Raw genomic sequence first — 27,123 nt, 5'->3', positions numbered from 1 at the left:
TATATTTGTGTGTATGTGTATATATGCATGTGCATTATATGACGACATTATATCACAATAAATCATTAAATGTCTAACTTTCTGCAGAAAAGCTTTATTTCACATATAAATCTACAACTCAGTATAAATGTAACAAGTATTTTTATGTTAATTTATTGTCTAAAATGGTAATTTGCTATAAAGAACTCTAACAACTACAACTTAAAACTCATTCTAAAAAGAAAACTTTTTTTTCTATGTTTATAGTAAAGGTATCCTATTTTAAAGGCCTCAACTGTTCAAACTGAAGGTCTATTTTCATAGGTTGAATAATTTTTTGTTGGATTCTTTCTAATTTTCAATTATAAAGTTATTGCATTGAACATAATTTGTTAAGGCTTTTTTCCCCCCCAAAATCCTTTCCTGTGATAAGTTCTGGTTCAATATCTAAAACAAAATGTATTCCTCAAAAATCAAGGTAAGAAGCAAGTAAAACAAAAACTTGTTCTATATAACTAAGCAATATACTATATATAGCTTCAAAATTCTTTGCAGAGGGCACTAATTTTGAAGTGGTCCCAAAATTCTGAAATCTAATTACAAATAGCACAATGTTAATCACAAAGGGTGTCAGGTATATAATGACGTGCTGAATTTTATAAAGGGAATCTTTATACTTTACTATTACTCTAGCTAATAGAAATCTCCTAGAAATATTTCATTAAGTAGAGTGGCTAACTCAAAAGCACTCTACAAAATAAGACAAAATTAAGTAGGGCTGGGGTAGAACTAGGGCTGGAGGTGGGGGAGTTTGGGATGGGTGAGTGACTGACCTCAAATCTCTGTAGGGAGTAACTCCCTTTACCAAGGCAGATCAGTAATTGATCATGTAATTTGCAATCTTTGCCAAGTGGCCCAGGACTCTGTGAGGTTATGTGTCTGGCTCAAGGTGTGTCAGAGAAGGACTTTAAGCCCAGGTTTTCCCTGACTCCCACATCAGCCACTCTGACTCTCAAGATTTTAAAAGGATATATTCTATAACAACATGTTATTTGTGTTGTATATTTATCATCTCAATCCAATTCAACAAACACATGCTGTGTCCTGAAAGCACTCACACTACAAAATAATAGCATTATAATTTCTTCAAGCATTTAGGGCAGCTAGGTGGCGCAGTGGATAAAACACTGGCCCTGGATTCAGGACTACCTGAGTTCAAATCTGGCTTCAGACACTTGACACTTACTAGCTGTGTGACCCTGGGCAAGTCACTTAACCCCCATTGCCTGGCCAAAAAACCAAAAACCAAAACAAAACAAAACAAAAGAATTTAGAGAATACCTGCAGAATACTCATTAGTTTATCATTTCTGAAATTTCATCTTATCAAGGGAAAACACACACCCACAATGCTATATTAAGAACAATTTTCAATTTTAGGATTTGTTTCCCTTTGATTTAAAGAGGAATCCTTTCCATTTTTTTGTTCCTTCTCTAAAACTGGAAAAAAAATTAGCTTTGTAAAAGTTTCTGTCTTTTTCCCACCACCACCCTTAGAAATTAAGTCACAAAAGAATAAGGAATAGAGAGGAAAGAGGCAAGACAGTAGAGGAATGAAAGCAAAAATGACAATAGGTGGAAAAACTGACACAATTCCCTTTTATGTCATGAGTAACTCATAATTTTAATTGTTTTCATTACATAATATTTAGCTAGTTAAATACACTAAAATGTATTTTTATAAATTCTCAATTCTTGACAATTATCACTATTTTATGTGAAATATACTTAAAGCTTACTATAATTCAAAAACAAAATAAAGCTATTCATTCAACTAACATTTATTAAATGTCTTAAATAGTTCAAAGATTAAGTGTACACTTACATATTCATTTACTAAAATACTCTATCTGGCATATTGTCCTATACATAGAAAACAAATATTTATTTTAAGGGTTTTTTTCCCAATTTTGTTTCAGTGTTTCCATTTTCTTTTTGACAGAAAACTTTAAACATAAAAATAATATAGCTTTGTCCAAATAACAATTATCTTAAAGCAACCATTTATACTGGTTTTTTAGTCTAAATCCCTCTGCAGTAATAGTCATTTTTTAACTGGGATCCCCCCCGCCAAAAAAAAAAAAAAACTAGTTCAAAAGATATATAAGCAAGTTCAACTTTTGAAATGTCATACTTACTCTAGGTGCAGTTGAAAACATTATTTTCACAGGCAAAAATACTGGCTAGTAATCTTTTTTGTATAAAGTATTTGAGTTATAAAAATAACATTAAGAAATACAAGTTAAATCCATTTAATAGGAATTTATGACAAGATATTTAAAACATCTTTATTATACTGTATATAAGGCATTTCTGAAGTTAGAAAACATTTACATTAAATCATGCAAGTTTATCTGTGGATGACTAGCTGTTAACAAGAAAATATGACATTTAGACATTGAGACTAACATACAAACAGAACATTATCAAGTAGCCTTAAGTAGATCTCGCAAGTAGTTATTGTTTATAAATTTAAACTTTAGCAAACACCAAGAAAATTTTAAAAATAAAGGGAAAGAATGTGGTTCCCTCTTTTTAAAAAACATCTAGCATCACACTAAACATTTTTTAGACTATCACAGGAAAGTCACATTTATAATTTTGAAAGCTGCTGAAGACTGCTGTAGAAATGAAGACAAAAACAGGAAAATATAGCAGACAGGTAAGCACTAATTTACTGATAGCAATTCATGCAAGAGGAGTGAAATGCTAAATACAAGATAGTATAAAAATGAGGCACACTATAGCATTTCAAATAATATTGGCATTTTTATGTAATGCAGTCAAGACTTGTCACTTTTGGTTTTTATGGCAAATCACTGCTTTACAGAATTTGAAGGAAAATGTACTATTTGTCCAGCTAACAAAAGAGCATTCATTTAATAGTAACATAGTGGTGCATTTACTTCAGCCAGTAGGCATGCACTGATTGCTCACTAAACTTAATTCTAAAAGAAATTCAAGAGACAATGGGGGCAAATTTTAATTACTCATTTTTCTGCTTAACAATAAAACAAAATGCTTTAACATTTTTGAGAACAGAGCTTCCAAAAATGGAAAGGTTCATTAAATATGATGCTCAGTTCAAAGAAAATGGTCCAATACAAACGGACACAAGGGTATGAAATATAAAGAAAAAGGAGGAGTTTCAACTTGGGAAACTACTATAGCATACATTAAATTTATGGATTCCTTACACACACACACAACCAAAAAACTCTTATATAATTGAAGTAGGTTATGATGTAATGTGGCTCCACTTTGACACATACACAAATATATATTCTGGATTTTTTTTAACAGAGATAAGATAATAGATATTTTTAAACATGAAAAGTACTGGAAGATACAAGATGGAGAGATTTTTTATGAAATAGAAGGATTAATTTACAGTAAAATACTCAAAGACAGTAAAATGGATAAAAGATATACATAAAAAGGAGATCTTGGAGAAAGGGGAAGAGAATTCAGGAGATTTCAACAGAAAGAAGGGACAGTATATTATAATGTTAAAATAATACTGTCAATAATAATTAGGACAAAAGTGTGGCTAAGCAGAAAGGGATAGTTCAATTAAATTCTCATTTGATTTAAAAATGATCACCTCAAACTCACTGTGGTTCCTTGATTTATTTTTCCTTAGAGAAAAATGGAAGTATGTGTATATATGTATACACACAGAGAGATATGATTCTATGCATACTCTCTTAGCTCCAATAGGCTAAATGATTTGAATTATCTTATAGTCACCCTATATAGAATATTATTATTATAAAACACCTTGAAAAAGCTCTTACTTTGTCTTTTATTAGTATTGTATGTTGTCATTAATGCTTTTGGTTTTTGTTTTTATTTGTATTAAATAATACCTATGGTTTTGTTGGTGTAGTCAGTTCCCAGTATAGTCTTTGGGAGTCTTTGGGATACTGAAAAAGGTTTAAGCGACTTCTTCAGGGTCACACAGAGGCAGCACAGAATCAGGCATTCCTGATTCTGAGACTAAGTTATCAAGCAGTCAAACTATCTCTCCTCTCTTCCTATAATCACTACCAAATACATGGAATAGTTATATACAAAAAACTGATTAAGTTTAAAGTAAACCTCATATATGAAAATCTGCACATAAAATACAAGTGATCAGAGGATTGTTCTTAAATTTTGAAATGGTGGCATAATAACATTCATTTAAAAAAAGTAAATATCCCTACTTTATGAAATAAAATTTAACTAATATTCAAAAATTCTAAATTAATGAATATTCAAAAAGAAATGCAAACTTATTTCTAACTTAAGCCTCACCTAATTCTAATTTTATATATATAACACATTTCTGTTATAGTGGCATACAAAACTATAAAAATTCTAAATGACATAAAATACGTAATAGAATGATATAAAGTTATATATGATCTAAAAGTTGCTGTCAGAAGTGAACTTTAAATGCTAGAAATTGCTTATTTTCCAAAATACAATATATTCAACTATTCTTTATCATTACATAAAACACATAAGAACAAATATCCTCTCTGAATTTTCAAACTGAGAATGGATTAAAAATTGACATGAAAACAAACTACTCTGATTGTAGTACAAATAGGGTACAGGTTAGTGCCTCTACTAACTGCTTCTTTAAGATGACTGTGCAATTTCATGAAGATGTATCTCATAAAATGAGGTAAACTGGAAATTATTCTTATACTAATGAATGTAATGTAAAATACATGTTTAAACTGAAAAACAGTGCTAACAAAGGCCAAACTACACATTTTTTAAAAATTCCCAATGATAACTCTGCCCAGAAAACAAGTTAAATTAAACAAAAAAGTATAAATTTGATCACATATGGAATTAAGTGTCATTTTCAAATTTTGATGTATTCACTTATAGAAAATTTATAAATTAGCCCTTCGCTGACATTGTTGGGGACCTTTTTTTCTCACTAAATCATCTACTTGAATTTTATGAAACAGATTTGGAATAACATATTTTTCTTTCCCCAAAGGGAGGTAGACCAAGACTATTCTAAATATTATATTAAATTCACTCTTCTTCACTGGGCCACAATAGCACAAAATTAAGTTTATACAAAGATCAAGTGCCAAGTCTTGAACAAGATCCTGACCATATTAAAGCCAAGATTCTGCAAATGCAAGGCATTTGAAATTAAGAAAAGGAATAAGCCAGGAGACAGAGTAGCAGATATAAATACAAGACAAAGTTTTAAACAGACATATATGGACAAAAATACAGCTGAAATGTAAAAGCCTCATCTAAAAAAGTAATCTTTAATATCAGCAATCTGCTTATCATTCCCCAAGCTGATGCCATTAAAATACATGCTCAACATGCACTTAAAATAGCATTATTCAATAATTGTTGAGAAGGGTAAAGGAAATTGTTATTTAGTCTTCATATATTTGGCAAACGGTTGACAATTATTTTACTGATACTAAAATTAAAGAGAGTGCTATAAATTAGCACAAAAGGACAAATTTCTTAAACTAGAATTGTGTTACTAATGACATATAATATTTGGCCAACCAGACCACAAAATTCATCTTTAAAATACAGATTAGCTATAAATCACTATTCCTCTTCACTGATCCTGGTTGACAGAAACAAGCAAAACTTATCACAAAATATAACTATACAGTATATAACATTGCAAACTATATTTAGATCTAGGGAAATAAAATAACTTGTTAAAAAAGAGAGACAATTATTTCTCTGGTAGGTGATTATCATCACTAACCAGAAATGTTTTACATTTTTGCTTTCTTCAGTTGTTTCTTCAAAAGGGTTTAAACTTATATACAAGTGAAGAAAATATAATGGAGGGCCTAAATTAAGTATCTTCACCCTTTCCTAACAATTTCTTTTTAAGTTCAGCTAAAATGGCAACATACAAACTAAAACAACTATTGGATATCATTTTTTAAAAATTGAAAGGAACAAGCTAAAAGCAATACCGACAGCCAAAAAGCAAAGCAATTCCACATGCACAGCAATTAATTACACTTACCTGCCATTCTTAGACCATATTACAATAGGTCATGCAACATAAAACAAACAGAAGGCAAATTACTTAAAGGTTTGTGAACCAGGTTGTTGGTTTGTTTGTTTTTTAATTTTCATTTAGATCAATTGGGGAAGAGGGACAAAGAGTATATGACTAAAATGCATTAAAAATTTCAAGCTTTACAAAGTAGGCAATTCTCTGCCAAAATTGACTAAATTAGGTTCACACTTACCTTTTAATATTATGCCCAAATTACTGAGCTGTGAATGGCCTTCATGAACAAATTTTAAAATAAGATATTAAAGTATTGAACAAAATAGTATTGAAATATATAAAATATTGAACAAAATAGTTCAAGATTGGTGAAGTTATCTTGAAATACAGCATGTTGCCCCCAGATATTGCTTCTCCTAATAAATGTGGAGATGCTTTTCTAATGTCATTTCCACCAAAATGATTTCATTTAAATGTTTGTATTGATAGATCTTGAAATAAGAGAATATATCCTTCTTATAGATTTAGCTACACTGCAATAAAGCAAAATAAATGTTTATCTCAATTTGATGAATGAAATATTATGGGGTGTTTCAAGAAGGCAACAGAAATTTTATTCAACAATTCATAGCTCAGTCATGCAAAGCAGTTATAAAGATGACAAAGTGAAGACATTCATTTAGTGCAAGACAAACGCAGTCTACTGCAGGCAAAGAGAAATAGATATATAAAATCATCTTCTCACTTTCAAAATCAAGGAAAAAATTTGGCCCCTGCTCAAGGTCTGTGCATGTCAAAACTTTAAGAAGATTCCCCATGTTAAGGTACCTGTCAAGACAAGAATGAGAAAAGAGAGAATATCCCTTTATAAAAAGGTACATCTGAAATATAGTAGAAAAATAGTAAAGCGGAAAGGGAAGCTCTTCAGGTATGAACTCATCCTTCAGGCTCCCCACTCTGTGACCAGGCAGAGAACAACCCTTATTCTCAAGGTATTGACTTGAAGGACCTAGAGGTGAAATGTGGTTTTCCTGTATAAAACGGCAGACTGTCACTATATTTATTCTCAAACTTTTCCTAAGAGTTTTGATTAAAGGCCTTATAGTGAACAATTCTTTCAGTATTCCAATAGTGCTAGTGTTCTGAGCATTTGTATTCTATTATGTGATCAAAAATATTTCATTGTAATTTTTGTATTATGCTTAGTTTATCTTAAAATTGAATATTTTTAAAAGACTCATAAGTATATCTTACCTTTAATTTAAAAGTTTTCTATAAAATTTATATGCCAATATATTGTACTCTAAAAATTTTGGACCACACCATTACAAAGATCAAGTTTTTGATTTTGTATCATTTGATCAAATCACCATCTGGTAATGGAACAAAACTAAGCTAGATTTGGTTATGTATCCATAGTTACCATCAAACTGCTCAGCATAGTCACTAAAGCACACATAGTCACTAAAGTCACACAATGAGAATTTTCATCATAAGGCTACTTGTTTCATGGACCAATGAGAGGACAGCACTGGATACAAAGACTCAAATGATATTAGCAAATGAAAAACCAAAAAAATTATATGACAATGTTCAGCAACTACTAGAGGAAAAATCATGCAACCTCTTTTTTCCATGTTTTACCAACAAACTGGCTTGCCTTCACTGTGGTGGTAGAAATAAACAATGTTTCACCATTATCAGTATGCACCAACTGTGAAAGGCTGAAGAGACTTACTTTCAAAATCCAAGAAAAAATGTGCTGCATTGTGGTCTATGTCCCTGGTTAGCACCTTAATGAGATTACCCATGCCAGCAAACCTAAAAATAAAAATGGCAACATCATTTAGTTCCAGTAAAAAAAAGTTTTAAGCAGAGGCCTGGGATACATCGAGGGCTGGCTTTTCCACGGCTCCCAGCAGGTGCAGATTTATGGGCTCTTGCAACTGAAGAGGTGGGAACACAGAAATATTTGTCTCCTGCCCCTCCCGATTTTGCACATCTCAAAAAAAAAAAAAATTACATCATATAAAAAAGAATAAGATGAGATTTTCCATATACTTGGAATATTTTTTTATTACCAACATCTGTCACTACATTACATACTTTTGACAGGTCTTCCAATAAAATATTGAAGCCAGGAATAAAAAAAAAATCTTCAACTTAAAATTAAAAGTATCAAAAGTAGATTTCTCTATCATAATGATTTTTTTCTTGCTTTTTTATTAAATATATTCCTACTCTGAACTACAAGTCATTAACAACTAAACAGATTTGTTAGTTAATCTCACCTTTACCAAAAGTTCTCGTATTCCTGCCCTTCCATTTCACACACGGAATAAAAGTCTTTCCTATCAAAAAGTACATTCACAGAACATTTCAATTCTAATATCCTTGTTAGATTTCAATAACAATCTGACTAAATTCTCACGAGACAAAGCATATAGAGAAGACCAAAGAAAACAAACTAGACTAGGGGTTCTCTAAAAGTAGCTAGTTAGCAACTTTTCTATAACAATAATTCACAGTTATGTGTCACTATCTTACAAAGCACTCTATCTTATAATAAACATTATACCTATGTAATCTCCTCCTTTCTGCACCCCCGGTCTATGTAGTTTTCAGATACGTTAAAGCCATGGCCTAGACAATTCTAATAAACATAGTTTTTAAGGGAAAAAAATAGCTGTATTATTTTACATCAAAGTTTAATCAAGATAGAAATATACAGCAAGCTCCAGATCTTTAAAAAACTACAAGCCTATTGGCTAATAAGTGTTAGAATTCTTTTTCCTTTTTTGAAAAAAATAGTGTACTGTCCTCAGCATATGAAGACTGTAGATAATGATGTCTAAGTGTCACCTCATTACATAGTTTAGACATCATTTTGAGAGAATAAAGGCTAAAGAGCAACATATAAATATGAATTCGTAGGAACATTACTAACATATAATGTCTCAATTTTAAGGGAAAAACACTACCCTCACAGTTATAGGGTTTTTTCCAAAGCTTTTCAAAGCAACAATTCTATACTAGTTCTAGTCAATGAAAGAATTTATAAGATTTATAAAATATAATTTTATAACTGTAACAAAACTATGTGGTTTCTTGTTATAAAGAGATATTAAGTTATCCAGATAACTATCGTTTTTCCCAAGGATATCACTAAATGGAATCCTAATACTGATGAGATTTTTAATATGCAATCTAGAATTCCGAGCACTTTAAATTTACTCCCCCAAAAAGGTATCCTTCCTTATGACTAATAAACAACCTTTACTTTTCCTTATAGGGATAAGCAAAATAGGAGATAAGATTATAAGGAAGTCAAAAGTCACAAAGTAATTAGTAATTTTTGCCACCAATTTCCTTCAAGAAATCAATAAGCATTCATTAAGCACTTAAAATATGCTAGCCACTGGGGATACAAGGAAATACTCAGCTTACAAATGGGCTCTTTCAAAGGTTCTTTATATATGAGTTGCTTGATACTTACAATTAGTATTTTCCATGAGTTTCTTAGGTTCCCAGGGTAGCCCATATATGACTTGTTTCTTTACATAGTTGAAATACATAGTCTATGTTCTCTGCATCTTAGAGGCATGGAGTAATTAGGTTCAAAATAGAAGACAATGACATGGAGAAACAGTTTTTGTACCCTTTTCCTACATATAAGGATCATTACAAAATTTTGAAGGCAGCAGCATCCTCTCATCTATCTTTTCATCCTACTCTTCTACCACAGTACTACTTCTCTTTTCCCAAGCCCTCAGATGTACAGTATCCTCAGCCTTAAGGTTTCCATTATGGTACCCCAACCAGGCCTATAGTACCCTCCCCAAAGTATTCCATGCTCCAAAATTTCCTACATTACTTCTTCCCTAATTAAAACTCTCATCCTCTCACTATGGTAAACCTTAGATGGTTGGCATTCTCTTTAGCAAGCATTAAGCACTATATAGTAGGTGTTAGGGATTTAGAAATTAAATAAGGCATAGTTCTTGCTCTTAAAGAGCCTGGAACCTAATGAGAGAATGAGTTTATATATATATATATATATATATATGTGTGTGTGTGTGTGTGTGTGTGTGTGTGTATATACACACACACACACACACACACACATATACATACATAATTAACACAAAGCAGACTATAAGTTCAAATGAAAGATCCACGTAAAGTGCTATGAGAAAATTGAAGGACAAATTACTTATTTTTTAGAGGGGAAAGGAGATGTGAGAGTTAAGAAGGATAAGAGAAAATTTCATCATGGTCATATCACTTTGGATCCTAAAGAAAGAGAATAATTCCCATAAGTAGAAATGGAGTCGAGTGGGGAAGAAAAAGGCAAGGAGGCATAAAGGATAATAGAAAATACAGATATGGAAAAGAATAAGAAAAGAACAGGGGAAATAAGTATCTAATATGAAACAGGACTGAAAACATCAAGAGAAACTGGAAGAAACCAATCTGGCCAGACTCTAAATTCCCACCAATAGGTGAAGGACTCTTAATTGATCCTTCTATTACTATTTCTGAAAGAAGAGGTGTTAAACCCCAATGAATTTCTACTTGGTAGATTATCAAGGTAACAAAATACCTCTGAAAAATCAAAAATTGTGGAAGAAGTCAGGTCTCAAATGGGGAAAGTGTCGTTTCTTTTAAACTAATCCTACTTTTCATAACTTTTCCCTTTATCCACTTTAAAACTTCACTTCTCCAAAAGGTCTAAGGTTTTCCAAAATGGCTCCTATGAAAACAAGGTTGATGGCCTCCCCAGTGAGGGAAGAGAGAATTATTTTAATTTATGATATAAAAAGACTGTGTATAAACTGGGGACTTCTTGTATATAACAATAGTAGTAGTATGATAGGATCAACACTAAAGGTACCAAAAGATGGAAACTGCATAGGCTAATATGGAAATAGCACTAGTGGTAGAGTTTAAAAAGAATTAACTTTAGGTTGAAGTTTTAGTTGTGATATTTGATAGCCATCTAATCCTCTAATCTGAAACAAGACATAATCTTTTTAAGGCATAGATTTCTTAACTGTAAAATGGGAATACTACTACCTACTCCCACAAAATTACTGAGACTACAAATATCAACTTTTGTAGTATGGTAGTAAGGATGTTTCCTTTAAAACTTTAAGATCAGGGCAGCTAGGTGGCGCAGTGGATAGAGCACCAGCCCTGGATTCAGGAATACCTGAGTTCAATTCCGACCTCAGACACTTGACACTTACTAGCTGTGTGACCCTGGGCAAGTCACTTAACCCTAATTGCCTCACACCAAAAACAAAAACAAAAACTTAAGTTCCATTCTTGACTAAAGCAGAGAAAACAAGGGATAATTCTGTAGGAACCAAACATAATATACAAAGAAAAAACTCTTTATTAATCTTTTTTTAACCATATGATTGTGAATAGTCAACCTATTAAAAACATTTACAGGGGGCAGCTAGGTGGCACAGTGGATAAAGCACCACCCTGGATTCAGGAGGACCTGAGTTCAAATCTGGCCTCAGACACTTGACACTAGCTGTGTGACCATGGACAAGTCACTTAACCCTCATTGCCTCACCAAACCCCCCCAAAAAAACATTTACAACGATATGCAAAACATTAAAGCACTATGAAGAAAAATAATTTCATATCGTCAAAGAAGTTATAATGTAAATTTGTCCATAGAGAAACATTGCTTTCCGCTAGAAACCAAAACAAATTCCTACTTTCTACAAACAAATCACAACTCAAACTGGATAAACATGGCATACACAAAATACCAGGCACCAAAATGACTACCATTTTTGACGGGAGTAACAAAAATCAATAAGACAGTAGCCAAATTGCGCCCTGCCCCTCCTCAAACAATGTGCATCCTGACTTTTCAAATTCTTTTAATCAATTAAATCTTTTAGATGACCAATCATCTGATACACTATAAACTAGAAGGCCAAATCCTCTGCCTGTTCTGTTCATCACATGTACTAATGATTTTTAGATTTTAAAATAAAATAAAGCATTATTTTAAAAAAGACCCATTTTTAGCACCTAGACCAAACAAAAATAGGCACCAGGTTCTTTAGGTTAGAAATTAGTTACATTTGGGGGCAGCTAGGTGGCGCAGTGGATAGAGCACCAGCCCTGGATTCACGAGGGCCTGAGTTCAAATCCAGCCTCAGACACTTAACACTTACTAGCAGTGTGACCCTGGGCAAGTCACTTAACCCCAATTGCCTCACCAAAAAAAATAAAAGAAGAAGAAATGAGTTACATTCACAACATAGGCTACATTGTGCATTATTACAAACCTATCTTCCAAGTTCTTACAAGTGTCCAACTCTTTTTTTATGGTTATTTTTTATTTTGCAGAGCCTGTGGTCAATGATAGACAACACAATTAACAATTACATTGCTTTTGAGGGGCAATGATATAAATGCTAATCATTTCTTTTTCAGCTGTTGAAATATAGTCCTAATGAGGTATAACTTTACTGTCAGTGCTACTAGAAATAACCAGTTTATGGGGGCAGCTAGATGGCACAAAAAAAAAAAAAAGTCAATTAACCCTCACTGCCCCGCAAAAAAGAAAGAAAGAAAGAAAGAAAGAAAAAGAAAAAAGAAATAACCAGTTTATAAACCTCCCTATAAAAATATAAGCCTCTGGAAAACAGGATCTTAAAGGATTTCATATGGGACACATACTTCAAATGTACTTTGAAGTCTTACCTGATCTCCCCTCTTCCTGCTTCCCCACCAACTCCTGGTGCCTTTCTCTTCCTTAACTACCCTGTGTTTAACTACCTTGCATTTATTTTTATTTTTCTCTTATTTATATAAATTCTACATGTGATTATTGAATGTTTCATTCTTTGTAACTATATAACCAATAGGTGTTTTTAAATGCTTGTGATCAATTCCCTCAATTGGTACAAATCACAACCCACTCATGACTTCTCATACAATGCTCATCCATGTTTTTTCAGGGATCTGCTAAACCATCCTGTGTTAAATTATTTTGAGAGGCTCTTGTTCTTAGCCCCATTTTGTTTTTCAATGTCCACTCCTCCATGAGAGCCAAGCAAAAGAAGAAAGGAATGTGCAGGCTGAAACAAGAAACAAAAATAATGAGGCAAAGTCCCATGTAACTAGACTGTGCTGAATACAGAGGCCACAGAAGCAAGGAGGTAATGCCAGATCCTGATCTCATCTGGCAGGAACCTTCAGGAGACATCAACCTGGTGAAAGACAGTACCAGTTCTCCTATCTGATCTAGAATTCTCAGTTCTACCATCTGATAAAGGAATCTTGCCACCATGTGATTCCTCCCAAAAAAAGAACATTCTCTCTTTTAATCCAACATTTGTCTGCTGCCTGAAATCAATGCACTTAATTGTATGACATGGACCCTCTTGTCATCATGAACTGATTAGAATTTTTTGGTAGCTAAATTTAGCACTTATATGATGAGTCTACTCTACTTTTTTGGTTGAAAAACATTATTTTTTGAGAGGCAGTATGGTAATACAATTTAAAGCGTATAGACAGAGGGGGCAGCCAGGTGGCGCAGTGGATAGAGCACTGGCCCTGGAGTCAGGAGGACCTGAGTTCAAATTTGGCCTCAGACACTTGACACTTACTAGCTGTGTGACCCTGGGCAAGTCACTTAACCCCAATTGCCTCACTAAAAATAAAAAAAAATTAAAAAAAGAATAAAGCGTATACACAGGATTTGAAGTCAGAGAACATGAGTTTGAATCCCAACTCTATTTATGACCTATGTGATCCTGGGCAAGTAACTGAACCACTCTGAGGCTGAGTTCTTTATCTATAAAATGAGGGAGGTTGGATTAACTGACCTCTGAGATCCCTTAGAGGTCTAAATCTATTATACTATGTTCTACTCAAATACAGAAGACTCTTAAGCCTTTTTATAATTCATGGGTATAAATGGGATATAAACTGTTTTCCCTCACTCTCTCTATGTGACCATCCAGCCTCCCTTCCCTTTCTGATCACCTATTTCCTGAATGAAATTCCTCATGTCATTCCTTAGTCACTGTTGTTTGTCCTTCATTCCCAAAGAGGACCATGACATCTGAGAGGTGATGTCATGACTTGCAGTGAATTGTATTTAAGTGAGGGAGGGTTGTGCAGTCACTGTCTTCACTCTTTCCTCCACAGCCATCTGGGTCCAGTGGCAAAATATACATCAAGATGACTGGAGATGGCCCTGGATGTTTAAGGCAATTGGGGTTAAGTGACTTGCCTAGGGTCACACAGCCAGTAAGTGTGTGAGATCGATCTGAACTCAGATCCTTCCAACTTCGGGGCCAGTGCTCTATCCACTGCACAACCTAGCTGCCCCTTTCTTAGGCATAGCTCATCACTGGAAATAAACTGTTGACTTTGGGCCATGCCCCAACTCAGGTCTTTTAGAGGCTATGGCATTGCAAAATTCATAATAATACAGTGTCAACAGGATAATATTTATATCTAAAAAGATGGGCTTTTATGCCGGGAAACAGAATAGGATCATTTAAAGTACTGAAAAGATATAGTACCAGTTTAAGAAATTAAAGAGGCTAAAGGCCTCTATGAGATTATTAATAAAACGAAATGCTTATATGTCATGAATGTTTCTTCCAAGACAAGTGAAAGAGGCTGAACACAGTCAGCACTGAAAAGCATCATAAAAATTAAATTGACCATATCTTAACCAAAATATATCAATGTACATTCAGACTCTTGAGTATTTAGATCTAAGGTCAAAATCAACATCAAATTTGAAGTGATGTTGGTGACAAGGCACTGTATACTTATTTGCAATGCCCAAAACTTCACACTGACCTATTCAAAGCCATATTTCTTACTTCCTTTCTCTGTTTCCTGTTACTATAATTTGTTTAAAGTTTCAGAAAAAGTTAACTGAAATTTTTGTTCTAAAATTTGTCTTAAAAGAAAAAATGTAACAAAATCAATATTCAATGCTTTAAGATTATATTCTAATATTTTAACATGTTTATGAATGTATTTCTAAACTAGATTTGCAATTAAAAAACCTTCAAAAATACACACTTTCTTTAATAATTCTAACTTGATTACATAAGCTAAGTTGTCTATTCTACAACTGATCTATACACTAAATTCTTTAAGGCAAAAAGATATTTTTCAACATAAAAGTTTAGAATTTGCAAAAAAAAACTTTTTATTTTATAAATAGAACATAGATCAAATTATGTAAATCTCCAATTGACCTGCATAAAAGTATCAGTATGTCTAAAAAAATATTCTAACTAGTCAGATTAAGTGGTGAACAAACAAAAATTTATACCAAAAACAAATGATATAAGGAAGTCAAGAAAGGTTAACAGGACTCCAGTAAAATTTAAAACAAACAAAAAATAAAAATTCAAAAAGTTATTTAACTTTTTTCAAAGTGAAAAAAAAAGATTTTAGGAGAACTTGTACAGGTAACTGATTTTTTTTTAACCAAATAACAATACCTCAATAACATTTCTAATTTCTATATAAAAGAATAAATTCCAAAATCTAAATTCAAATCACAGAAGCACTAAGAGGTGTAGTGGATAAGACTGTAAGATCTGGAGTCAGGAAGAGGCAAGTCTAAATCCAGCCTCAGATACTAGCTTTGTGACCCTGGCCAAGTCATTTAACCTCTTACTACCTTGGTTTCCTCATATGTAAAATGGGGGTAACATTACCACCTATTTCCTAGGATGCTTGTAAGGATCAAATGAGGTAATATTTGTAAAGTGCTCTGCAAAGCTTAAAGCACCATATAAATACAAATTATTTTATTTTTATCTGATTGAAATAAAACAGTAAAAAAAATCTTTTTAGAGATCAGAACTGACTACAGATATAAGATCATCAAAGTCTAACCTCATTATAAAGTGAAGAAACTAAAGAACAGAGAAATTCTGGAATAGCGTAAACATTTATAGGCCTGGAACGTAAACATACAGGGCCTGGAATTCAGATGACTTGAATTCAAATCCTGTCTCAAAGATTTATTAGCTGTGTGACCTTGGGCAAGTCACCTAACCTGTTTGTCTCAGTTTCTTCAACTATTAAATGAGGATAACAATAACACCTACATCTCAGGGATGTTGTGAAGATAAAATGAGATAAAATTTGTTAGCATGCTTGTCTGGCTCATAGTAGACATTATTAAGAAGCCAACTATTTTTAATAATACTTAAGATCAAAATAGCCTCCTAATATTATATATCTGACTATATGAAGTAAATCAAAGCTACAGCCTTTTCTCCCCTCTGGCCATTATTCATGATTTGTTAACATTAGATGGGAGCAAAAAGAATTTTGTTTTACTGGACCTATAATTTCATTCAGATTTAGGGAGATCCTGATGGGAAGCTTTATACCAACATAGACAGTTATTGCTCTGCAACTTGTGATCTGAGAGAGGTGCATAGGTCACTGGGAGGTTAAATGTCTTGCCCTGGGACATAAAACCAGGCAATGATGTCAGTGGCAGAACCCTGAACATTGGTCTTTTTGACTCTGAGATAGGTGCTGTCCCACAAACAAAATATAATCAAAATAAAATGTATCAAGAAAAAAAGATAAAAGTTGGATTTTATATCAAGTCTCTTTCAGCTCTAAATGCTATAATTTTATAAAGCAAAATATTTTTATATAGTCAAACACAAGAGGAAACCTTAATTCAAAAGGTTCTTCATTGCTAGATAATAACACAAGACCATAATATAAAGGAAAAATAGAGAACAAATGAATATTTTAGGAAGATGCAAATATGTTATGTGTGTGTGTGATTTCAAAACTACAAAACAGCATAAATTGTCTATGTTATCAAAGTTTCTGAGTCATTAGCTATACTGTACACAGAACATTCCCTTTAAAATAATATGGGCCTGAAATTGTTAAGATCGAGTTCTAACTGGCAACCTAGAAGTAAAGAATTTCTCTGAATCTATTTAACACACATTCATCTCTCTTTTGGGAAGTGATATCAGTATATAAAACAAACTGTAGCAGCTTTATGTTGTGTCATTTAGTTGCGTAGACTACTCTGTATCGACAATGATTCTTATTTTATGACTAGTCTAAAAACAGACTTTTCTCCTTTTAAACGAACTTACTAAAGAAAGTAAATAAAGTTTAAATACGGGGTTTATATTCTTAGCTACTTCTAACACTCTGTGGTACTAAAATGTTACAAGTTGACTGGCTACTATTTGTATTACTATCCTATAATAACAATGTCATTACATGACACTTTAGTAACTCCTTTGTATGCAAAATCAAAAGGGGTCACACTTAGTCATCTCCTGTGACTAGCCAAGTTTAAAGAACAACAACAATTTTCAGAAAAACAAACTTTGCAAGTGTTATGCACCATTGTGCCACCTATTATTATTATTACTATCCAAAATGAAGTAGCATGGATAAAATGTGAATGGAAAAGCATTTTACCTGCATATTCCAGAGTTCAATATTCTTTGTTTCTTGATAAAATCACTAACACCTAAAAGAGAACAGGAATCTGGGCTCTCAGGACTGTGTAGGATGTTGAAGTCATCAGATCTTGCAGGGGAAACAACCCCGAACTCAGGTCTTAGCAGCTAAAAGGAGGAAATTATTTTCATGTGTTTTGTATTAATATACTAAAACAAAAATTTAACAAAACTTGTATTACAGACCCAACTCAGTCCATTCAATATTTATGAGATGAGACTGAAATGAAATCTACTGCTACTCAAGCTATAATATAGATTTGATTTTATGATCTTTATAAAGGGCTAAATTAGTTGAAGTATTAACTGACTCTAGTGTGAACACCACAATAACAACTAAAATTCCTTATTTCAAATAAAGCCCACCCTTCTGAAATTTCAAGCCAACAAAATCAATAAAGAAGGTTCTATTTTACTGTACAAAACTTTAATCTTAGGAATTTTTAGACTACAATGTGACACAGACCAGAAAATAAATTCTATTGGTCCAGAGTGATGGTTGTAACATATGCTATTAAGAAATGTACATATTCTGACATACAATTTATGATTTATTTCGCAATGGAAACTTTATTGTTGACTGAATTCAAGACATCCTCACTTTTCTTCCTCAAGTACCAGAGTGCACATACTTATTTTTTTAAGTGAATGAAAAGTATTTTGTTTTGGTAATTTTGGACCCTTTTTAAGATAAGTGGAAACAGCATAGGGTAGCACAAAAGCAAGACTAGCAATCACTAAATCAAACTGAACAATCCAAAGTCACAATAACACTGAGTGTGGAGCCTAAGGATTGGCATAAAGGAAATTCCTATCATCTGGAGAGAATGTAAGGGAGACAAATGAAGAGCTAAGAGTATGTGCAATCAATCCAAAAAGAATTCCTACTATTAAGTGCCAGACATTGTGCTAAGTGCTGGGGAAATATAAAGACAAAAATGATACAATCCTTGCTTTTAAGAAGCTTCCTTACAAATCAAGTACTGCAAAAGTACTTCCAGACTTAAAAAAAATAATAATAATCAGTATCTCAATCTTTGAACTAAATATGTTCAAATCAAGCCCATTTATGCATTTTCTTCTATGACCATACAGCTTTAATCTTGTAGCATAAACATGAAAATGCCATTTTGCTTAGAGAAATTTACTTTATGATCATTTTTTCTCAGATGCATCTTTCTGTAGTAAGTTTAGATACAGTTAGCTAATATTACATTTCTCACACATGGAACCACAATGCTATGTGATAAGTAATTTGTTCATATAAAAAAATAAGCTATAGGGGAAAAAATATAAATATAGCTATGACTATTTTCATTCAATTTTTTTCTTAAATGCTGTCAATAAAAGCTATTAAAAACAAGAGCTTAGATATTACTAAATACAGTTAAATTGATTAAAATGTGTACAGCAAACACAGGAAGATGTAGCCCAAATTATGTGTTATGCTCAATTCCTTCCCCCACCCCCCTCTCTCTCACACACACACACCCTTTTGTCAAGACATCTGTGACTGGGTGAATAAATTTAAGTACCCACTATGGGTAAGGTACATCCTAAACACTAGGGATGCAAAGACCAAAAGTCAACAATTCCTGTCCTCAAAAAGCTTGCAATCTACTTATAACTTCTAAAATGAAATCACTTTGTTTTTTAATAAATGTTAGTTGCATATTAAAAATTCAGGTCTCTAAACGAAATGCAGGGACATCCAAATAATATAGGCCTCCACTGTGAAAGTCAAAATGGACCAGAGAAAATGTTTCTTCTGGCTATTGAGATGGTTGCCCCAGGATGTTCTGAAGAAAATTTGTTCGTAGAGAAGAAGGAGAAAGAAGGGAGGAAGAGAATGAGGGTAGGGAAAAGAGGAGACCACAAATACTGTTCCTTCTTAATGGAATCACAAAAGAGAGATGGAAGAGCCCTTAGAAGTCAACTATTCAAACCCATCCCTGTAGTAGATGTCCTTTCCACAAAATCCCTAAGAAGAGGTCATCTAGTCTCTGCTCAGAGATAAAGAACCCAAAACCTCAAAAGGCAGCACAAATTGTTGGGAAGTTTTTTGTTGTTGGGTTGTGTTGGTTTTTGGTTTTTTCAGATCAAGTTAATATATTCCAGTCACCAACTTCTAGCCATTGATCCTAATCCACCTAATCAATATTTGAAAGCAGCTAGAGTATCTCCTCTGCTCATCAAATCTTTCCATCTAATAGCTAAACATTCACAGTCAAACCAAGTGATTAAAAACTTATTCGTTAAGCCCGGCCATTCAAACAGTTCCAAATACACCTAGCCATGCTATCATCTATCCTGGTTTTTTTTTTTGTTGCTGTTGTTCTCTTTTGACATTATTTAATCAAGCTGTATTTGGTAAATGAACTAACTAATTTGTCTTATTACAAATATTATATATTTTATAAACATAGGTTACAGTATTTCCCAGAAGTTTTTTCCAGAAGATCCAGAAAGCAAAAGGATTTGGGCTTACAGTCAAGGATAACTTAACCATCAAAACTAGGAAATGAAATAGAAGAATTTAACAAAATAGAGGATTTTCCAGCATTCTTGATGAAAAGGTCAAAGCTTCATAGAAATTCTCAAGTTCAAATACAGGAGTTAAGAGAAACAAAAAAAAGGCAGCTTGGTAGGTCAGGAAGACTCATCTTCCTGAGCTGAAATCCATCCTCAGACACTAGTTGTGTGACCCTGGGCAAGGCACTTAATCCTCAGCTTCCTCACCTAGAAAATGAGCTGGCAAGCCACTCTAGAATCTTTGCCAAGAAAACCCTAAGTGGAGTCAGACATGACTGAAAACGACTGAAGGATAAAAAGTAAACATGAATAATGATAACGAAGTAAACAGAAATAAACTGCTTACATTTCAATAAAGGGAAATGATTCATGTGTTCTCTTAGAGCCCTACATGAACAGAGCTCATAGAATCTAATTAGACAAACCTTGGAAATGGTTCTGTTATATCTTTTTTTTTTTTTGCGGGACAATGGGGGTTAAGTGACTTGCCCAGGGTCACACAGCTAGTAATTGTCAAGTGTCTGAGGCCGGATTTGAACTCAGGTACTCCTGAATCCAGGGCCGGTGCTTTATCCACTGCTCCACCTAGCTGCCCCTGTTATATCTTGATGATGTTAAGATAAGAAAGGAAAGAAAGGGGAAGAGGTATACATTGGAGGGGAGGAAAGGAAAGAAGAGGAAAGTTAAGGAAAACCATTTCATATAATTAGGGTTCACAAGTAGATATCTTTACAAACATGGAAGGGTGTACGGTTAGAACGGTTGATACTTCAACCTCACTCTTAACTGAACAGGTTAAACAGGGAAGAATACACACACAGAGCTGGGTACATAAATCTATTTCATTCAACAGGTTAATAGGAGGGAATGGGGAGAACGGTAATTAGAAGAAGAGTAGACTAAGGGAGGAATTATCCTAAGAAAAACTGTAAGAATGTACAGAAAAATTTATAGTTCGTTTGAAGTGGCAAAGAATGGGAATTTGAAGTATTCATAAAATGTGGAATAGATGAACAAGTTATGGTAAATAAATATGATAGAATATTATTATGTTGTAAATAAACCTGGGAGACTTGTATGAACTGATTGATGCTAAATGAAGTGAACAGAATTAGGAGAACAATTTTTACAACAGCAGTATGGTAAAGGCCAACAACTCTGAAAGAATTGGGAGCTTTTTATGGCATAATGGCCAACCACAATTCCAGAAGACTAATGATGAAATACACTACCCACTTCCTGATAGAAAGATGAAGTACAGAATAAGACAATTTGGGGGGGGGGGGGCAGGCAATGGGGGTTAAGTGACTTGCCCAGGGTCACACAGCTAGTAAGTGTCAAGTGTCTGAGGTCAGATTTGAACTCAGGTACTTCTGAATCCAGGGCCAGTTCTTTAACCACTGCACCATCTAGCTGCCCCCCCAGAATAAGACAATTTTTAAAAATATGGCCGGGACAGCTAGGTAGCGAGGAGGCAGCTAGGTGGCAAAGTGGATAAAGCACTGGCCCTGGATTCAGGAGTACCTGAGTTCAAATCCAGCCTCAGACACTTACTAGCTGTGTGACCCTGGGCAAGTCACTTAACCCCCATTGCCCTGCAAAAAAAAAAAATATGGCCAAGACAGAAATTTGTGTTGATTAATTATACATGTTTTTTGGGGGGGAGGGTGAGTTCTCAAGTGAGAGGTGGTGGGGTGGGAGAGTTAAGAAGGCAGATTTATTAGTGACTAGAAAAAAATTAAATATATGTGTGTGTGTATGTGTGTATGTATGTATGTATATATATATATATATATATATATATGGAATTCAAAATGCGAAAAAGATAATGGCAGCATTCAAGATAAAAGGAAGTAACTAGCAAAGGCAGCAAAAAGGAATAACAACAAATTTTGGGAATAATAAAGAGTTCAGTGTCCACAGCATATAACATGAAGAGTGAGTGGTATTATACAACAAGGTTGGAAAGACTGGAGTTCAATTATAAAGGGTCTTGAATGAAAAGCTAAGGAGCATAGAATTTTATTCAGGAAGTTAATGGGAAGTGCAATGGAGATTTTTTTAAGCAATCAAGAACTGTGATCAGTCCCAGAGATTAAGGATGTAACCGGTGTAAGGGCTAAAATTCTAGCTATACTGTCTAAAACATCTAATGAGTGAGCGCCAATAAATTATAAGCTTTAGCAAGAGTTAGGCTTTTAAGCATTTATTAAGGAGAATAAGAATTTGGTAAAGAGAGAGAGAAAGGCCTAGATTCATCTATCTATTAAAGGGAGAGAGCATTCCTAGCTCTCTTCTCCACCAGAGTCCTCAGGAAAGAGAACAAGCCAGCATGCCAGCCTCCCCCTTCCTCTTCCCACAAGCCAACATCACTTCCTGACGCCAAAGAAAGCCGCATGGTCCTGCCCTCAGAGGCCCTCTCCTCATGTTGGAGCTTTCCTACAGTAAGTCTCCAGCAGGTGGCGTCATTCCAATCGTTACACTGGACAGCAATGTGTATGCCTTTGAAGGTATAAAACTAAAGATAAATAGCCTGGTTATTATTGTATAATTAAAGAAATGAAGGTCAGGCCTTGAGGGGAATATGTGGACTGCATATAGGTTAAATGTTAAAAGACAATGCCAGGGCAGCTAGGTGGTACAGTGGATAGAGCACCAGCCCTGGAGTCAGGAGGACCTGAGTTCAAATCCAGCATCAGACACTTAACACTTACTAGCTGTGTGACCCTGGGCAAGTCACTTAACCCCAATTGCACACACACACACACACACAAGACAATGCCAAGTTTTCAGACAAAGAAATTAAAGCTATCTTTAATCAGATGAAAAATGCTCTAGATCACTATTGATCAGAGAAATGCAAATTAAAACAACTCTGAAGTATCATCACCTCATACCTATCAGAGTGGAAAATATAACAAAAACGGAAAATATTGGATGTTGGAGGTGATGTGGGAAAGCTGGGACACTAATCCACTATTGGTGGAATTGTGAAAAGATTCAACCATTCTGGAGAACAATTTGAAACTATGCCCAAAGGGCTATAGAAATGTGTATACCCTTTGATCAAGCAATACCACTGCTAGGTTTATATCCCAAAGACATCCCCAAAATGAAAAAAAAAAAAAGACCCATTTGTACAATAACATTTATAGCTGTTCTTTTTGTGGTGGCTAAGAATTGGAAATCAAAGAAATGCCCATCAATTGAGAAATGGCTAAACAAACTGTGGTATATGATGGTGATGGAACATTACTGTGCTATAAGAAATGACAAGAATGATGATTTCAGAAAGGCCTGGAAAGACTTGTATGAACTGATATATAGTGAAAAGAGCAAAAAGAATGTTGTGCATAGAGATAGCAATATTGTTTGATGAAGAACTGTGAATGACTTAACTATTCTCAACAATACAATGATCCAAGACAATCCCAAACAATTTAAAACCATACCCCAAAAGTCATTAAACTGTGTATATCATCTAATCCAACAACATCACTGCTAGACATATGCGCCAAAAAAGTCAAAAATGGAAGGAAAGGACCCAAATATATAAAATATCTATAGCAGCATTTTTGTTGTGGCAAAGAATTAAAAACAAAGTGACCATCAACTAAGGAATGGCTGGGCAAATTATGATGTAAATGTGATAAAATATTATTGTGCCATAACAAATTATAAAATGGACACAAAAGGATATATTCAAAGAAAAATTTAGTTGTATGAACTGACAAAGGCTTAAACGAATAGCACCAAAAGAACAATTCATACAATGATTGCAGTAATGAAAGGGAAAACAATTTTGAAGGACTTTTGATCAATGTAATAAACTGACTTCAGGCATCCCCAAAAAGAATAAAAAGATCTATTTGTACAGAAATATTTATAGCAGTTCTTTTTGTGGTGGCTAAGAATTGGAAATCAAAGGAATGCCCATCGACTGGGGAATGGCTAAACAGACTGTGGTATATGACGGTGATGGAATATTATTGTGCTATAAGAAATGACAAGCAGGATGACTTCAGAAAGGCCTGGAAAGACATGTATGAAATGATGTACTGTGAAATGAGTAGAACCAAGAGACCATTGTACACAGAGACAGCAATATTGCTTGATGAAGAACTGTGAAAGATTTGACTATTCCCAGCAATGCAAAGATCCAAGACAATCCCGAAGAACTATGGATGAAACATACTATCCACCTCCAAAGAAAGAACTGATAGTGCTAGAATAGACTGAAGCACGCTATTTTTCACTTTCTTTCATTTTTTTCTTTTCATCAGGTTTTCTTGTACAAAATGACAAATACAGTAATATTTTACACATAATAATACATGTATAACCCATATCTGATTGCCGCCTCAAGGAGGGGAAAGTGGAGGAAGGGAAAGAGGGAGAAAAATTGGAACCCAAAACTATAAATAAAAATGTTTATTATTTATTAAAAATAAATAAACTGACTTCAGATAACTGTACGAAACCATGCTTCCCGCCTCTTGGCAGAGAAGTGATGAATTATAGGTGAAGGAGACAAATCTCTCCAGATATGGTTATTGTGTAAATATGCTTTACATGATTATACTTATTCAAAGAAAGAGCTTCTATTTAGAAAAGTAAATATGGACAGGTGAGGAAGTAAATAGTAATAAGAATGCCAAAGAAAAAAAGAAAAAGAAAGAGGATCAATGAAATATTTTTTAAATTCACATAAGAGGAAAAAAAAGGAGTTCAAACAGGGACAAAAAGATTAGTTTTCCTTTTAACTATCTTGTTAAATTTAATATATATTTTTAAACTGTAAATAACTGAAGTTGTTTCATACACTATCCTTTATTTTAACATGCTGAAATGTTCATGAATCAATGTTTGATCTTTATTTGGTTCATAACAAAAAGGGGAAAAAAATTAATGAATTTCTAATTCTCTCTTCCAAATGCATTAGCTATTTATCCCTTCCTATTTCCCATTTTTAGATAACTCAGACTGACTATTAAGGCCATCTATTCCATTATCTAGTTCTATTTTGCCTATTTAATTTTGTGGCACAGAGCCCACATTCTACTCTAGGCTTTCCTTGCATATACCATACTTCCTTGTATCACACTGTCCATCCCCATCTTCACCCCAATTGCTCTTCCCTTATAAAATAACTATCTAGCTTTCAGACCCATTTAAAAGCCCTACCTACTCCATGAAGGCTTTCTCCAGTCTTTTTCTGAATTTCTACTTGCTGCAATCTATCCTCACACAAGATGCTCCCTATTCTTTCACTGTGTCTTCGCACTCAATTATCTTCATGCCTAGAATAAACTTCCTTCACACTTCTGCCTCTTGGAATTCCCTCGATTCCTTTAGAAAACAGCTCAAGTGTGACAGCAGTGATATGAAAACTCAAAGTCTTTCTCTAGTCTTAGAGATTTATATAACTTAAGAGAAGGAAAAGTCAAAATACAGGCTTAAAGTTAATATAACTGAAATTAACCTTAAACTAATCTACCTATAAAATGAATCACTGAGTCTATGATCTTGTTTTTTTAAATATTTTTATAACAAAATTGGCTTATTTTTTAATACTATGAATTTTATTTTATGCATTTAAAAACATTATTCTGAGAAGGGGTCCAAAGGCTTCACCTGTCAAAGGGTTCTCTGACACAAAATGGGTTAAGAACCTCTGCTCCTGCATTATTAAGATGTACTAATTACATGGGTTTTAACACATTTATTACATCTGAAGATGAATGTGGTCAAGATATTTTAATTTTGTATTCTATGTCATCATTAAATGTTTAACATTTGACCACATATTTATCAAAGATGTTTTATATAGAAATCCTATTTTGGGCAGAAGTGGGGCTTCTGAGAGCCCTTCCAAATCTACAATTCTATGATTCTGTTTGGTAGCAAAGCAAAATGGAAAATACAGTGTCTCTGGAACCAAAGAAACTGAGTAACCTTTGACACACAATTACTACAAATGTGACTTTTGCTTTCCTGGGCCTCAATTTCGTCATCTATAAAAGGAAGGGGCTGAACCACATGTCCCTTTCAGGTCCAAGTCTATGAGCCTATGAGACTGGATAATTATTGATAATCAGTAACAGTCTGTCTCTCTCTCTCTCTCTCTGAAAGAGACCTTAAAAATAATAAACCTCCTATGAAAATTAATAACTCATCTACCCACACAGGTCTGAACAATTGTAAATATGCAGCCAAAAAAAGGACAGTCTTAAATGACCAACACATTTTATAATCAACTGCTTTAACACCATAACTTTTCACTTATACTATAAGCTGATTTATATACAATGAGTAGATAAGGTACTATAAGAATGCAAATGAGTAAAATTTTGTGGGCCTTATTATTTTATCTTAAAGACAGATTTTTTTAAATGACCATTTTCATAAGAGTATAGGGTTTATGAATCTCTTGTAAAAAGATTCCACAAATCCCCTTAGAAACATGTTTTAGCATAAAACAGCATTAACATTCTGAGATTTTGTGCTTTTAAACATGACTGCTATGACACAAACTAAAAAAAAATACAATAAAAAGGAAATTACTATGTAAATTCTCTTAAAGTCAGATCGTTTTTGAATGTTACTTTGAAAAAGCACTGATAATGAAAATTCATCTACCTTAGATTTTTATTTTCTGCAAATCACAATACAAAGTAAATGAATGTACCAGCAATATATGCTTAATTTGATCAAGTTTAATACCAAAATTCTTTCAGTAAAGATCAAACTATGATGCCTCTTCATGGCATAGAAATTACCACAAATTCTTCAAGGTTATATTAGCAAAAGCAAAAATTGTAGCAGGTTATAAAATATGGAAAGGCCTATAATATGGATCCAATACCAGAACATAAATATGTATCCATGTATCCAGATACATATATACACACATACATGTGTATGTGTATGTATGTATCTGTATGTCACCCAAGGATCAAGCTAAGCATGGCCATCAAGTGATGAATTATAATTTTTTAAGGGGGAGGCAGAG

General features: G+C 33.6%; 1 protein-coding gene across 9 annotated transcripts in view; it reads right to left on the bottom strand.

Annotated features, from left to right (window-relative positions):
- Positions 1–27,123, bottom strand: part of CYRIB (CYFIP related Rac1 interactor B) — a 193,993-nt gene that overhangs the window by 30,404 nt on the left and 136,466 nt on the right. For 2 of the 9 annotated variants that reach the window (XM_043966666.1, XM_043966647.1), the window contains exons 3-4: positions 17,539–17,687; positions 6,797–6,879 (exon numbers count right to left, since the gene is read on the bottom strand). The exons of 1 other annotated variant lie outside the window; for it this stretch is intronic. In XM_043966666.1, the coding sequence (XP_043822601.1) occupies positions 6,797–6,869 (73 nt within the window). In that variant the 5' untranslated portion in view covers positions 6,870–6,879; positions 17,539–17,687. Of the gene's footprint in view, positions 1–6,060; positions 6,106–6,796; positions 6,880–7,789; positions 7,873–17,538; positions 17,688–27,123 lie in introns of those variants that run through there. 6 more of the 9 variants (XM_043966701.1, XM_043966691.1, XM_043966684.1 and 3 more) reach the window with 4 other exon arrangements.

Source organism: Dromiciops gliroides, chromosome 1, assembly GCF_019393635.1.
Source record: "Dromiciops gliroides isolate mDroGli1 chromosome 1, mDroGli1.pri, whole genome shotgun sequence".
Taxonomy (NCBI): domain Eukaryota; kingdom Metazoa; phylum Chordata; class Mammalia; order Microbiotheria; family Microbiotheriidae; genus Dromiciops; species Dromiciops gliroides.
The sequence above is the reverse complement of the archived record's forward strand: the minus strand, read 5'-3'. Positions and strand labels throughout refer to the sequence as shown.